The sequence below is a fragment of the Bos mutus genome, chromosome 26 (genome assembly GCF_027580195.1).
Source record: "Bos mutus isolate GX-2022 chromosome 26, NWIPB_WYAK_1.1, whole genome shotgun sequence".
In the NCBI taxonomy this organism is placed as follows: domain Eukaryota; kingdom Metazoa; phylum Chordata; class Mammalia; order Artiodactyla; family Bovidae; genus Bos; species Bos mutus.
In genome coordinates this window covers 50,786,129-50,801,144 of record NC_091642.1, presented here as the reverse complement: position 1 = coordinate 50,801,144, position 15,016 = coordinate 50,786,129, and the positions used below count along the sequence as shown (strand labels likewise).

The window sequence follows — 15,016 nt, the reverse complement described above, 5'->3', positions numbered from 1 at the left end:
CCATCACCACCTCCCAGAGTTTACCAAAACTCACATCCATCGAGTCGGTGATGCCATCCAGCCATCTCATCCTCTGTCGTCCCCTTCTCCTCCTGCCCCCAATCCCTCCCAGCATCAGAGTCTTTTCCAATGAGTCAACTCTTCACTTGAGGTGGCCAAAGTATTGGCGTTTCAGCTTTAGCATCAGTCCTTCCAAAGAACTCCCAGGACTGATCTTCAGAATGGACTGGTTGGATCTCCTTGCAATCCAAGGTACTCTCAAGAGTCTTCTCCAACACCACAGTTCAAAAGCATCACTTCTTCAGCGCTCAGCTTTCTTCACAGTCCAACTCTCACATCCATACATGACCCCTGGAAAAACCATAGCCTTGACTAGACGGACCTTTGTTGGCAAAGTAATGTCTCTGCTTTTCAATATGCTGTCTAGGTTGGTCATAACTTTCCTTCCAAGGAGTAAGCGTCTTTTAATTTCATGGCTTCAGTCACCATCTGCAGTGATTTTGGAGCCCAAAAAGATAAAGTCTGACATTATTTCCATTTCCCTATCTATTTCCCATGAAGTGATGGGACCAGATGCCATGATCTTCGTTTTCTGAATGTTGAGCTTTAAGCCAACTTTTTCACTCTCCTCTTTCACTTTCATCAAGCTTTTTAGTTCCTCTTCACTTTCTGCCATAAGGGTGGTGTCATCTGCATATCTGAGGTTATTGATATTTCTCCCGGAAATCTTGATTCCAGCTTGTGCTTCTTCCAGCCCAGCATTTCTCATGATGTACTCTTCATATAAGTTAAATAAGCAGGGTGACAATATACAGCCTTGACATACTCCTTTTCCTATTTGGAACCAGTCTCTAGTTAATAGTATATAATGTATATAATATAATAATATATTATATAATATTTAATAATATGTCATATATTATATATTTTATTATTTATGTAATATTATATAGTATGTAATAATATTTATTATTATATAATGCATAATAAATATAATATATCTGATATAATAAAATAATAATGTTATTACTTAATATATATAATAATATAATATGTATAATATAATATATAACTATATATTAACTAATATATTAACTATAATAATTCCTTGTTATAAAAAACAGTGCTCTTAAAATAGAAAATACTATTTACCCTTGGGATCAGCTTATTCCCCATGTCACTTCTTAATTTTTCTAAACCTTTCTGTCTGCCACTGGTGGAATTTGGTACAACAACCAAAATTATATCTGTCCATATTATTCCTTAAAATTTTCTACCTCGTTTCCTGTATTTTGTGATTATTATGTAATGGAAGCATTGTAAAATCAAAAATTTATGATTACATATTACTGATGGTATAAAGTAAAAATAAAAATGTTCTAAAAAATGTAAATGAATAATTTCTTAAAAGAATATAAAATTCAAAAGTAAGAAATCTTGAAGACTTGGAACAATCAGGTCATGTTCAACATGAATTTTCCAACTCTACATTCACACTAACCGGTAGACCTCACTGTCTCCTAGACTACAGAGAGGGGAGTGAGGGGAAGAGGAGCACACACTTATTCCTTTTCAGGTGTGCATGCTGAAAGCAGGAGCCTGGTGGGCTACAGTCCAAAGTGTCGCAGACTAACCATGCACACATGTAAGCAGGAATAAATATACTTGTATAAAGAATAACGAAGAGCTGAGGCAAGGTTAAGGCCCACTGGTGAGGAGCACTGGCTGAGATGCAGGCGGCAGCAGCTGCGGGGCCTGGTGAGGAGACCATGGGTGTCTCAACCTCCTGGGGCCTGCTCTCCCGCATCCCAGCTCCGCACCGCGAACCACAGGAGGCTCCGAGCCTGAACCAACTGCCCATCGAGATGCTCCGGAAGGTGCTGAGCTACCTGCCTCCAAGCACGCTGCTCTGGCACTGCCGCCCGGTGTGCCAGCACTGGCGAGACCTGGTGGACGGCTGGGACCTATGGCGGAGCATCCTGCCCTGGAAACACCCCGACCTGTGGCCTGTCATCCTCATCTGCCTGCCCCCTGCTGACAACCCCAGGCCCTGCATCCTGGGCCGCTTCTGCGAGCTCAGACCCATAGGACGCAAGCTCACCGCGAACACCCCGAGCAAAGACCTCTGGAACTGTATGATGCTGAACGGTAGCAATGGCTCGGAGGAAGAGGAAGACTTGGGTGTCAGACTGAAGACTTCTGGGGAGACGAGCTACAGTCTTGCCTACAGGTGTTGGTACAAGGGAGAAATTTCGGACATGGAGGAGGAGGGTCTGTGTCGGGAACTCCTGGATAGTGGAAAGATTTGGATTTCTGTCTGTCACTGCTGGACAGAACAACAAGGCAGTGATCAGATGTATCAGGTAGTCTTCAAGCTTCTAGATGCCAACTATGCCATCTCGCATTATTTCTTCCATAAACGTTTTTCCATCCGGCCACGGACAGGCAGTTTCTCCTTTCGGATCATGCATGCATTCACCAGCATCAAGAAGGGCGTCCACTTTGTGTTGTTTGACCACAGTGTCAAGGGGTACGATTCATGGCCTGAGCAGTGTGGAGTCTGCAGGCCCCAATTCAGTGTCATCATACAGATCCATCCCTAGGCTGTCCCAACCTGACTGTGACTTCCAGGAGCTGGGACCATTGGCCAGACCACCTCAGTAGTCAAAACTTGTAGCTCCTGGCATCATGGGATCTCTCCTGGATCGAATCAAGGGTCTTACTGTGCCCTGTCTTTAAATTCTATGAGAAACTACAATAAGAACATTCTTACTTGAGGATTACTGACTGAACGCAGCCCCTGTTCTATGGAGTGGAGACACATGGGTGAAAACAAGGAAATGGTGAGAGGGCTCCTCACTCACTGCCCAATGCCAGGCCCCTCTGGTTCGGCCTCCATGCCCTCTGCCCTTGTCTTCTGTTTCTGCTGCAGACTTCATTGATCACTTCCAAGAAACCCTCTCCTCATGTCTGAACCAGAAACTCATCCCTCTGGCTGAGTAATTCCAGTCTCTAACCTTCTGTGATTTCAAGACTGTGACCAGGACTCAGAGCTGAAAGTTAAACTAGCTCAAAAAATTGTTTAGAGGCAGAGGGTTCTGCCCACCCTATGAACAATGAATTTGGTCCCCAGAGCCCAACCCTATTGTGGATTCTATGGTGGATAGAATTATTTTGTTACTTTGAAATTCTTTTTGAATATGGAGATAATAAACCAGGAATGTATCTTCCAAAAAAAAGAACAGTGAAAAGAGAGTTAGAACAATACATTTTAGAAATATAATGTCCATGCATTGAAAGCTATCACTATTGAAGTGTTATATGTTATGTAGCTTTTCAAGTATCTGGAGGTCTTCCTCTTATTGATCTACATTTTTACTTAATACAAATGTAACATATCACAATCTAAGAGATGCAGCCAAAGCAGTACTTAAATAAAATATTATAGTACTGAACACTTAGAACATTAAAATAACATCTTAAGTCAATAAATTAAATTTTCACCACAATAAATTCTAAAAGTCATAGTGAAATAAATCCAAATCAAACAAAAGGAAGAAAAACCAAAAAGACTAGAAATCACCAAAACTAAAAAAAAAGATAGATAAAGTCAATCAAGTAAAAAGCTGATACTTTGTAAACTTTATAAAGTAAATACGATTTTTAAAAAATAGACAATGAAAAAAGACATATCAAATGTATTAAACACAAAGAATGAGAGTTGGCACATTGAAATATATAGATATTATTAAAGGGTTAATAAAGATGCTTTTAATAACTCTGTGTCTATAAAATTGCCAATAAGATGAAATGGACTGATTCCTCAAAACTCACAAACTATCAGGGTATCTTTCCAACCCAGGGATTGAACCTGTATCTTTTAGGTCTCCTGTATTTTCAGATGGATTCTTTACCACTAGCACCACCTGGGAAGCCACATGATATTTATATCTATACCTGTATCTAGATATCTAATCTATATCTTTATCTGTTAATATATATTAATTTTTAAATATTCAATTGTTAAGTTTAATGAGAAACTACAGCAAACCAATTGGGGCAGCCTGAGGATCACAAAGAATCAGACACGACTGAAGCAACTGAGCACACAGACGTGCACACACAGCCCCGGAAATCATACATCCAGTTTCTGGAAAAACATCTCTGTGTGTTTGTATGTGTATATGTGTGCATGTTTGCAAAAGACTGAGGGCAAGAGGGAAAGGGAGCAACAGAGGATGAGATGGTTGGATGGCATCACCATTTCTCTCCCTCATTCGATCAATTTTGAGTTAATTTTTAAAGAAGGTTTTATGGTTTATATAGAAGTTCAGGGGTTTTTGTTGTTGTTTGTTTCTTTGGATTTGCATGTGCAATGCTTTAATAACTTTTTTAAGACAATATGTTTTTTTCTTAAATATATTGAATGATTTTGAACCTTTGTCAAAAATCAGTTAGTCAGATTTGTGTTGGGAAAATTTTTAAATGTCTTAGATTCCATTGGTCTAGTACCTACTCCTTCATCAACATTAGATGTCTTAATTCTCCTAGGATATTTATGTGCTTGCGTACCAAGTAGCTTCAGTCATATCCGACTCTTTGTGACCCAATGGACTGTAGGCCGCCGGGTTCCTCTGTCCATGAGATTCTCCAGGCAAGAATCCCGAAGTCAGTTGCCTTGTTATTTAAAGCACTACAGAATAGAGTAAGACATCACTGAAAAGGAGTGCTATGGCCAGGGGCATTTTTGGTTGCTTTCCAAAATATTTGAATGGCTAGTATAAATGAGTTGGTTCGATTATACATTGATACAGGAGAGAACTAATTCCCAAGGCCAAAAGAAATCTATTTCTAGTTAAAGAGCACTATTTGCTTTGGAGGGAAAAAATAATTTAGAAAGACATTTGCAACACCTAACATTCAAATTGTTTAAGGTTTAATATCAATAGAACAACATTTAAAATACTGTGTATCAAAGAAAGAAGTAACTTGATTCCAATCCAGGAAGGTAAGCGTGAACTCTTACATCAAAAGTGTGTTTACATTTTAGATTGATTTTCTTAACTAATCACACCTTAAATATCAAAGTTTATAAAGCCCAAATATTTACAGGCTATTAAGATAATATATTAAATTTAACAAGTTAGACTATATTTCAGGCAACATCTTCATTATTCTGTTAGAAAATTAGTGAGATAAATGACTAAAATAATTTTGAAATGTATTGTTAGTTTTAATGTAACAAAAGTTATTAAAATAGTTGAGGCAGTTTTAAAGAAAATTTTAAACGTAGAAAAACTTACTTAAGAAGGCAGTAATTGGTTTCTTTTAAAATGTTTTAAAAGTGTTTGCATACTACCCTCAATGAAATACAGTATTATTTTTGAAGAAACACTATTCTGAAAAGTATTAGTTGCTCAGTTGTGTCCAACTCCTTGTTCTCATGGACTGTAGCCCTCCAGGCTCCTCTGTCCATGGAATTTTCCCACAAGAATATTGGAGTTGTCAGTAGCTATTCCATTCTCAAGGGGATCTATGTGACCCAGGGGTCAAACCCAGGTCTCCTGCACTGCAGGTAGACTCTTTACCATCTGAGCCAACAGGAAAGTCTTCTTGAAAAGGAATCTAACATTTTAGGGCATTAAAAAAAATCATTGATGTTATGCTTTTCTGATTAAACAAATACTACAAAATCAGACTACAAATATAACTGTATTTGTCCTCATCCAGAGGGAGTTAGAGTCCTGAGGTCATTAGCTAAGTAAAAGAGAAATTGGCCTGCATCCCTAAGAAAAGAAGCCAACCTAAAGGAAAAACAAACAAACAAAAAGTCTCAATTAAAAAAGCCTGTTTACTATTCACTTGGAAGGACTTCTACAAAAGAAAAGTTTGAGTAGAATTAATTTTAGAGTAGTGATGTGACACTGCCTTTCTCTATGTACAGTGAAGGGGTATAAGTATAAAATCAAATCACAATACCAATCTCATCTCCAGTATTAGGTGTAGATTGAAAACACTGGTGATGGTTTAGTCACTGTCCTGTCTGACTCTTGTGATCCCCATGGACTGCAGCCCACCAGGCTCCTCAATCCAAGAGATTTCCCAGGCAATACTGGAGCGGGTTGCCATTTCCTTCTCAAGGGGATCTTCCTGACCCAGAAATTAGACCCATGTCTCCTGCATTACAGGTGGAGTCTTTATTGCTGAGCCACCAGGGATTCACTAAGGTGAATATTTTGTTATGAAAATACTCAGAATAATTCATAGGTTGTGGCTTTTCCATCTTTCTCTCCCTCTCTTCTTTCTTTCCCTCCCTCTCTCCTTCCCTCCCTTCTTCCCTCTTTCTTTCCTCCTTTCCCCTCTCTCCCCCTCTCTTTCTCTTGTCCTCTTTTTCCTTTTCTCTCTTTATATTGCTTGAATTTCACTCAGCTCATACTCATTTTATTGCTTAAGTATCATTTGAAAAAATAAAATGTGGAGAGCCTTATAGTAGATGTGGTGGATAATACCATCATCTCTGTATTGCGTGTGTGAATGTGTGCTCAATTGTGTCTGACTCTTTGGTAGCCCATCAGGCTCCTCTGTCCATGGAATTTTCCAGGCAAGAATGCTGGAGAGGGTTGCTATCTCTTCCTCCAGGCAATCTTCCAGACCTAGGGATCGAACCTGCAACTCATGCATCTCCTGCACTGGCAGGACAATTGTTTACCACTAGCACCATGTAGGAATCCCCTCTGTATTGCAGAACACTGTAATTTCAATTACACTGTTTTGGAAAGTAAATATAAAATCATTTAACACAAATAGAAACTGTTAATCAAAGCCTGAAATAAATAGTAGACTTAGAATGGAATTTATAGTCATCAACTGTTTGGTTTGTACACTTTTTCTTTGTAGCTTTAGATTTTAGATTAGATTTTAGATTTTAGATTAATAAAACAGAAATAATATGAGTCCAACACAATGTGTGATGAGTACATACATCTTTCACTGTCATAGATGAATGCATTAATATTTTTCAGTATTATAATAAAGCCATGCATGAATAATATCCCTGAAACCACCTGGAAAACATTCCAAATTCATGAGAAAGTCCTCAGTACTTTTATATGAAGGAAATATTTTATGCTACTATAATATTTAAGGAGGGAATTAAAAACTGGATAGAAATTGCTTAATAAGTTCTCTACATTTCAAAATGTTTTATCATGCAATTTCTATTTAATATTCACAATATGTGTGGAAATTTCAAAAATTACTTATCATTGCATCTTATTAAGAACTTGTCTCAAATCTTAGTCAAGCAAATTAGTCCTCAGTTGTAGATTGCTATTTTCCAATTTGTTTTTTGATTGTTATCTTTAATTTTCTCTGATTTGTTTTTCCCAAAACACTAAAGAAAAATACGGAAGGATATTGTTACAGTATTGGAGAAGAATTAAGATAAGACTTCAATGTGCAGAGAGAGAGAGAGGTGAAAATAAAACACAATAATGAGAATAGTGCATCCCATACCAATCATTTATGGAGGATATAGTAACCTAATTAATAGTGGATATTGTTCAGTTCAGTTCAGTCACTCAGTTGTGTGTGACTCTTTGCGACCCCATGAATCTCAGCATGCGAGGCGTCCCTGTCCATCACCAACTCCCAGAGTTTATGAAAACTCATGTCCATCGAGTCAGTGATGCCATCCAGCCATCTCATCCTCTAACGTCGCCTTCTCCTCCTGCCCCCAATCCCTCCCAGCATCAGAGTCTTTTCCAATTAGTCAACTCTTCGCATGAGGTGGCCAAAGTATTGGAGTTTCAGCTTTAATATCAGTCCTTCCAAAGAACACCCAGGACTGATTTTCTTTAGGATGGACTGGTTGGATCTCCTTGCAGTTCAAGGGACTCTCAAGAGTCTTCTCCAACACCACAGTTCAAAAGCATCAATTCTTCAGCACTCAGCTTTCTTCATAGTACAACTCTCACATCCATATATGACCACTGGAAAAACCATAGCCTTGACTAGACGGACCTTGGTTGGAAAAGTAATGTCTCTGCTTTTCAATATGCTATCTAGGCTGGTCATAACTTTCCTTCCAAGGAGTAAGTGTCTTTTAATTTCATGGGTGCAATCAACATCTGCTGTGATTTTGGAGCCCAAAAAGATAAAGTCTGACATTATTTCCATTTCCCTATCTATTTCCCATGAAGTGATGGGACTAGACGCCATGATCTTAGTTTTCTGAATGTTGAGCTTTAAACCAATTATTCACTCTCCTCTCTCACTTTCGTCAAGAGGCTTTTTAGTTCCTCTTCACTTTCTGCCATAAGGGTGGTGTCATCTGCATATCTGAGGTTATTGATATTTCTCCCGGCAATCTTGATTCCAGCTTGTGCTTCTTCCAGCCCAGCATTTCTCATGATGCACTCTGCCTATAAGTTAAATAAGCAGGATGACAATATACAGCCTTGACGTACTCCTTTTCATATTTGGAACCAGTCTGTTGTTCCATGTCCAGTTCTATCTGTTGCTTCCTGACCTGCATACAGGTTTCTCAAGAGGCAGGTCAGGTGCTCTGGTATTCCCATCTCTTTCAGAATTTTCCACAGTTTATTGTGATCCACACAGTCAAAGGCTTTGGCATAGTCAATAAAGCAGAAATAGATGTTTTTCTGGAACTCTCTTGCTTTTTCTATGATCCAGCGGATGTTGGCAATTTGATCTCTGGTTCATCTGCCTTTTCTAAAACCAGCTTGAACATCTGGAAGTTCATAGTTCATGTATTGCTGAAGCCTGGCTTGGAGAATTTTGAGCATTACTTTACTAGCATGTGAGAGAGTGTAATTGTGCGGTAGTTTGGGCATTCTTTGGCATTGCCTCTCTTTGGGGTTGGAATGAAAACTGACCTTTTCCAGTCCTGTGGCCACTGCTGAGTTTTCCAAACTTGCTGGCATATTGAGTGCAGCACTTTCACTGCATCATCTTTCAGGATTTGAAACAGCTCCACTGGAATTCCATCACCTCCACTAGCTTTGTTCGTAGTGATGCTTTCTAAGGCCCACTGGACTTCACATTCTAGGATGTCTGGTTCTAGGTGAGTGATCACTGGATATTGTTATCCATTTGTAAATCAGATACTTATAATGGGTTATTTGCATATGTTAGTTCCCAGGAAGGACAAGTATATATAAATGACACATTCTATGTTCCCCTGAAATTATTTTCAGTAAAAGTATTTTGCAGTAAAAGTAACTTGGATTTTGAGTCGTACATGCCTAAAATTCAGTCTTAATAATGCCCTTTATTTTCTTTGATCTTAATCAATTTATATAGCATCTTTAAGTTCAAATTTATTGAAAGCATGGGTATTGATTGCAGGAATTACCACTCAAATGCAAAAATCAGTGTTTGAGATTTGATAAAAACCTCTATGGCTGAGTTCTTTATGACTTTCAATTGAAATAAACTGACTATACCAACTAATATAACCATAAAAAATCACAAAGATCATCCCCCAAATCACTTTTTTTGGCTTATTTTTTAATTATAGTTGCAGGATGACTCAAAAATATTTGGATAGCTTAAATCAAAATATAAATAAATGCAATTAATTTAAAACAAATAACATGAGAAAGGAGAATTGATGGAAAGGTCATTCTTAGTAAAATTGTCAGATTTCTTGCTATATATTTCTCCCACAAAGCTGAATAACAAAATGAAGCTTCAATTATTTCATTATCAGTAACAGGAAAACACAGCCATCTATCAGCAGACCTAATTCCTGATATTACTCTTTTCTGATGGATTATTTTTTGTGAAAGAATGAACTTCTTTAAACTATGGCTTAATATCAAATTTAGATGCCTTTCTAGGATTCAAATTAGCTTTGAAAGTGCAGTGTACACATTTTATCACTTGGCAAACTGCAACTCAGAGATAGAGGACTTTACATCGATTATATATATATATATATATATATATATATATATATATATATATATATATATATTGCAGATGCTTCCAGGAGACCAAACAGCAGAAACCAATTTCTCTTCAGTCATGACATTTGTTCTCCTGGGATTTTTGCATCTTCCAAACCTCCAGGGAATTCTATTTTGGAATTTTCTTTCTCATCTACATATTCATCTTAACAGGAAATGGTCTTATCATAATAATCACGAGTGTAGACCCTGTGCTCCAGACACCAATGTATTTTTTTCCTTGCAAATTTCCCATCACTGGAAATCTGTTACGTATCTGTCACTCTCCCTAGGATTCTAGTGAAACTTTGGACCCAAGACAGAAGAAGCGTTTCTTTGCTGAGCTGCGCCATCAAACGTGCTTCTTCCTTGTTCTGGGAGCCCGGGGGGCGCGCCTCCTGACAGTTAGGCCTGTGACCCCGTGTGTCCATGTGCAGCCTCTGAGCCGCCCTCTGCTCATGACCCACAGGACGGGCGTCCACTTGACTGTTGGCGCCTGGGAGGGTGAAATTCCAGTCTTGACAACACAGACATGCCAGGTGTCCTCACTGCCCTTCTGTGCTTCACACCAGATCAACCATTTCTGTGACATTCCCTGTTGATCACCCTGGCCTGTGGGGACACTGCGCTTAATGAAATATGTGTCTATGTGGTTGCTGTGCTGTTTGCCACGATTCTGTTCTTCCTGATACTTGGCTCTGATGTCAAAATCATTTCTCCTATCTGAAAGCTGCACTCAGCCACAGGACGGTCCAAAACCTTCTCGACCTGCTCTTCCCATCTCACCACTGTACTTTTATTCTTTCACTCTGTGAGTATTACCTATTTATGCCCCAAATCAAATCATTCCCCAGGAACCTACAAAATGCTCTGTTTCCTACACCTCTGTGATGCCAACGTTTAACCCCTTGATATACAGTCTTAGGAATAAGGATATGATTTCAGCTTTGAAAAAACTATTACTTAAGAAAACACTGTGATCCAAAAGTCTACAAATAATAAATACTGGAGAGGGTGTAGAGAAAAGGGAACCCTCTTACACTGTTGGTGGGAATGCAAACTAGTACAGCCACTATGGAGAACAGTGTGGAGATTCCTTAAAAAACTGGAAATAGAACTGCCTTATGATCCAGCAATCCCACTGCTGGGCATACACACTGAGGAAACCAGAAGGGAAAGAGACACGTGTACCCCAACGTTCATCGCAGCACTGTTTATAATAGCCAGGACATGGAAGCAACCTAGATGCCCATCAGCAGATGAATGGATAAGAAAGCTGTGGTACATATACACAATGGAGTATTACTCAGCCATTAAAAAGAATACATTTGAATCAGTTCAAATGAGGTGGATCAAACTGGAGCCTATTATACAGAGTGAAGTAAGCCAGAAGGAAAAACATAAATACAGTATACTAACGCATATATATGGAATTTAGAAAGATGGTAACAATAACCCGGTGTACGAGACAGCAAAAGAGACACTGATGTATAGAACAGTCTTATGGACTCTGTGGGAGAGGGAGAGGGTGGGAAGGTTTGGGAGAATGACATTGAAACATGTAAAATATCATGTAAGAAACGAGTTGCCAGTCCAGGTTCCATGCACGATACTGGATGCTTGGGGCTAGTGCACTGGGACGACCCAGAGGGATGGTATGGGGAGGGAGGAGGGAGGACGGTTCAGGATGGGGAACACATGTATACCTGCGGCAGATTCATTTTGATATTTGGCAAAACTAATACAATTATGTAAAGTTTAAAAATAAAATAAAATTAAAAAAAAAAAGAAAACACTGTGAAGATGTGAAAGGTCACTTTTCAATGTTTGTCTCAGAGGGCTCACAGAAACATGATTTAATTTCACTCTTCCCATGTTTACTGATAGTTTAATTATTCCCAATTATTATGTTGTCATTTACACTTATTACATATTTTGGGCTTTCTGCCTGAAGTCAATTTGACTACATTTTAAATAAGAAAATTAATCGTGTTTTATTCTTTAAGACAAATCCGCTTTTTCATAGCCATTTTAAATTTACCCAACTCTAACACTTTCAGATAAGTAAACCACTAGAATTTTGCTTAAAATGTGTAGGAAAAAAAAAAATACTTTGCTTTGATAACTGGTAAACTATTTACAAATATACTGGTACCGCCATTTGTATTTGTAACACAGTCATTTCTAATGGGAGATTTTTTGTTAGATACGTGATGAGGAATGAACACGAGACTAAATTATAAGTCATATGTTTGTGAACAGTAATTTAAAAATAGAATGAAAATCTTTCATTGCATCCACTTTCTCAGTATAAATTAAGAAAAGTGTTCCATGTGTAACCAGAGGGAGCTGAATATCTGGGTCTTTTCTTCCCACTTCTTCCAAGAGTGATAAAAATTGAATATCAAATATCTGACACAGCACTGTCATACTGCTTTCATTACTGTACTTCATACCAACTTCAAAAATGCATTTCCTACTTAGAATCTTTGCTAGAGCTTACTTGAATTAACAAAGTTGCAATGAAAAAAATATATGTATGGATTCTTTTTTTACACTTAGTATCAAGGAACAGATTAGTAATTTAGATGAAAATGCAGGCTTAAAGTATCTGCCTGCAATTCAGGAGACCCCAGTTCGATTCCAGGGTCAGGAAGATACCCTGGAGAAGAGATAGGCTACCCACTCCAGTATTCTTGGGCTTCCCTTATGGCTCAGCTGATAAAGAATCTGCCTGCAATGCAGGAGACCTGGGTTCGATCCCTGTGTTGAGAACATCCCCTGAAGAAGGGAAAGGCAACCCATTCCAGTATTCTGGCCTGGAGAATTCCATGGACTGTATAGTCTATGGGGTTGCAAAGAATCCAACACCACTAAGCGACTTTCACTTTCCAAGCAAAGATTCACACACAATTACTTAATACCACAAATAGTAATATATACATAAAAATGCCTAACACTGCCTGCCTATAAGCTGTATTTAAATTAGTATAAATATAACCAGTTGATCTTTCAGTAATGTATATGAAATTAACCAGAGGATATAGATAAAATCAAGAATTAACCCATCATAAGTATCCTAACAGAAAAGAAAAAAGAGAGAATTTGTCAACACTTGACTATACACCTGCTTCTCTCTTTTGAATGTGTAACTCAAGGGATATTCAGTCTCTATAACTAAAAATTATTACTAATACTTGTAGGCAATATCATTTATTTATCTAATGATAATGTCACTTTATAGGTTTAATTTCTTTTGTAGACTTTGTTCCTTCAGATTAATTTCTCTTTAAAAGAGTTAACAGTTTAATTATAACATTTGATTTATAAATTTGGATTTTTATTTTTCTAGGGCTTGTGGGGATTCCTAGGTGTTGCATTGGTATAGAATTTGCCTGCCAATGCAGCAGATGCAGGTTCGATTCCTGGGTCGGGAAGATTCCCTGGAGAAGCAAATGGCAACTCACTGCAATATTCTTTCATGAAAAATTCCATCAACAGAGGAGCCTTGTGGGCTATATAGTCCATGGGTTAGCAGGAGTCCAACATGACTGAATGAGTACACACATATGGCACACATGAGTGTAAATATCTTAACCTACTTCATCTATTTTTTGTATGTGTCAAAAATTAAATACATTACTGATGGTGATAAAGTGAAGATATAATAATTATGGGAGTGCTATTCTTTCCCTTTCAAACTGTGATGCTAAAGAAGTCTCTTGGATGCAAGGAGGTCAAACCAGTCAGTCCTAAAGGAAATCAGCTCTGAATAGTCATTGGAAGTTCTGATGCTAAATTTGAAGCTCCAATACTGGCCACCTGATGCAAAGAACCAACTCATTGGAAAAGACCCTGATGCTGGGAAAGATTGAAGGCAAAAGTAAAAGGAAGTGGCAGAGAATGAGATAATTAGCATCATGGACTCAATGGGCATGAACTTAAGCAAACTCTGGGAGACAGTGGAGGACAGAGGAGCCTGGCATACTACAGTCCACAGGGTCACAAACAGTTGGACATGACTTTGAGACTGAACAACAATAATAACTCTTTCCCTTAACTCTTAGATAAGCAAATTGTAATGAAATGAAACAGTATCAGTCCTATAATTAAGATAACTGATTTTTGTTTTTCATTTATTATAATCTGTGCATTCTCAAGTATCTCAACTTCTTTTTGTATCAATTTCTCTGTCTATAAAATAGCAATAATGCCTACTATCATTAATTATGTCAAAGCAATGAACACAATATCTTGGATTCAAGGAGTCTTTTTGGAAATTTTAAAAATCTTGGAGAAGGAAGCATATGCCAACATCTAATTTTCTATAGAATGAAGGCTACTCATTTAAATATTGAAATTATTTTTAACAATATTATTAATACACTTTCTCTTACAACAATGTTCACACTTCCCTGTCTTCTTAAACCTTCAGGCAGAGTTCATTCTGCCTTGGTGTCTCACAATATGCATGCATGAATAAATACCTGATCTTAACCTTGGCTTACAGCACCTGCCACTATTTGCTGACATGGAACATTTAATTTTGCACTGAATTTCCATAGAACACATATTTTTATATCTCCTTTCCTTTCTTGATTCTCATCAATTGATTTTCAAGATTCCAGAAACATTCTTTAATTCATTAACTATTTTTTCCTAATATGTTTTTTTTTAAATTTTTATTTTATTTTTAAACTTCACAATATTGTATTGGTTTTGCCAAATATCGAAATGAATCCGCCACAGGTATACATGTGTTCCCCATCCTGAACTCTCCTCCCTCCTCCCTCCCCATACCATCCCTCTGGGTCGTCCCAGTCCACCAGCCCCAAGCATCCAGTATCGTGCATCAAACCTTGACTGGTGACTCGTTCCATATATGATATTATATGTATTTGAATGCCATTCTCCCAAATTATCCCACCCTCTCCCTCTCCCACAGAGTCCAAAAGACTGTTTTATACATCAGTGTCTCTTTCACTGTCTCATATACAGGGTTATTGTTACCATCTTTCTAAATTCCATATATATGCGTTAGTATA

The 15,016-nt window shown here is 37.9% G+C and overlaps 1 protein-coding gene and 1 pseudogene across 1 annotated transcript; both read left to right on the top strand.

Annotated features, from left to right (window-relative positions):
- The first annotated feature begins 1,730 nt into the window (after positions 1-1,730).
- On the top strand, positions 1,731-2,603 carry LOC102283866 (F-box only protein 27-like). Its single transcript, XM_005895605.1, has one exon. The coding sequence runs from the start codon at positions 1,731-1,733 to the stop codon at positions 2,601-2,603; it is 873 nt and encodes a 290-aa protein (XP_005895667.1).
- Positions 2,604-10,005: 7,402 nt separating this feature from the next.
- On the top strand, positions 10,006-10,951 carry LOC138985811 (olfactory receptor 10AG1-like; annotated as a pseudogene).
- Positions 10,952-15,016: the final 4,065 nt, after the last annotated feature.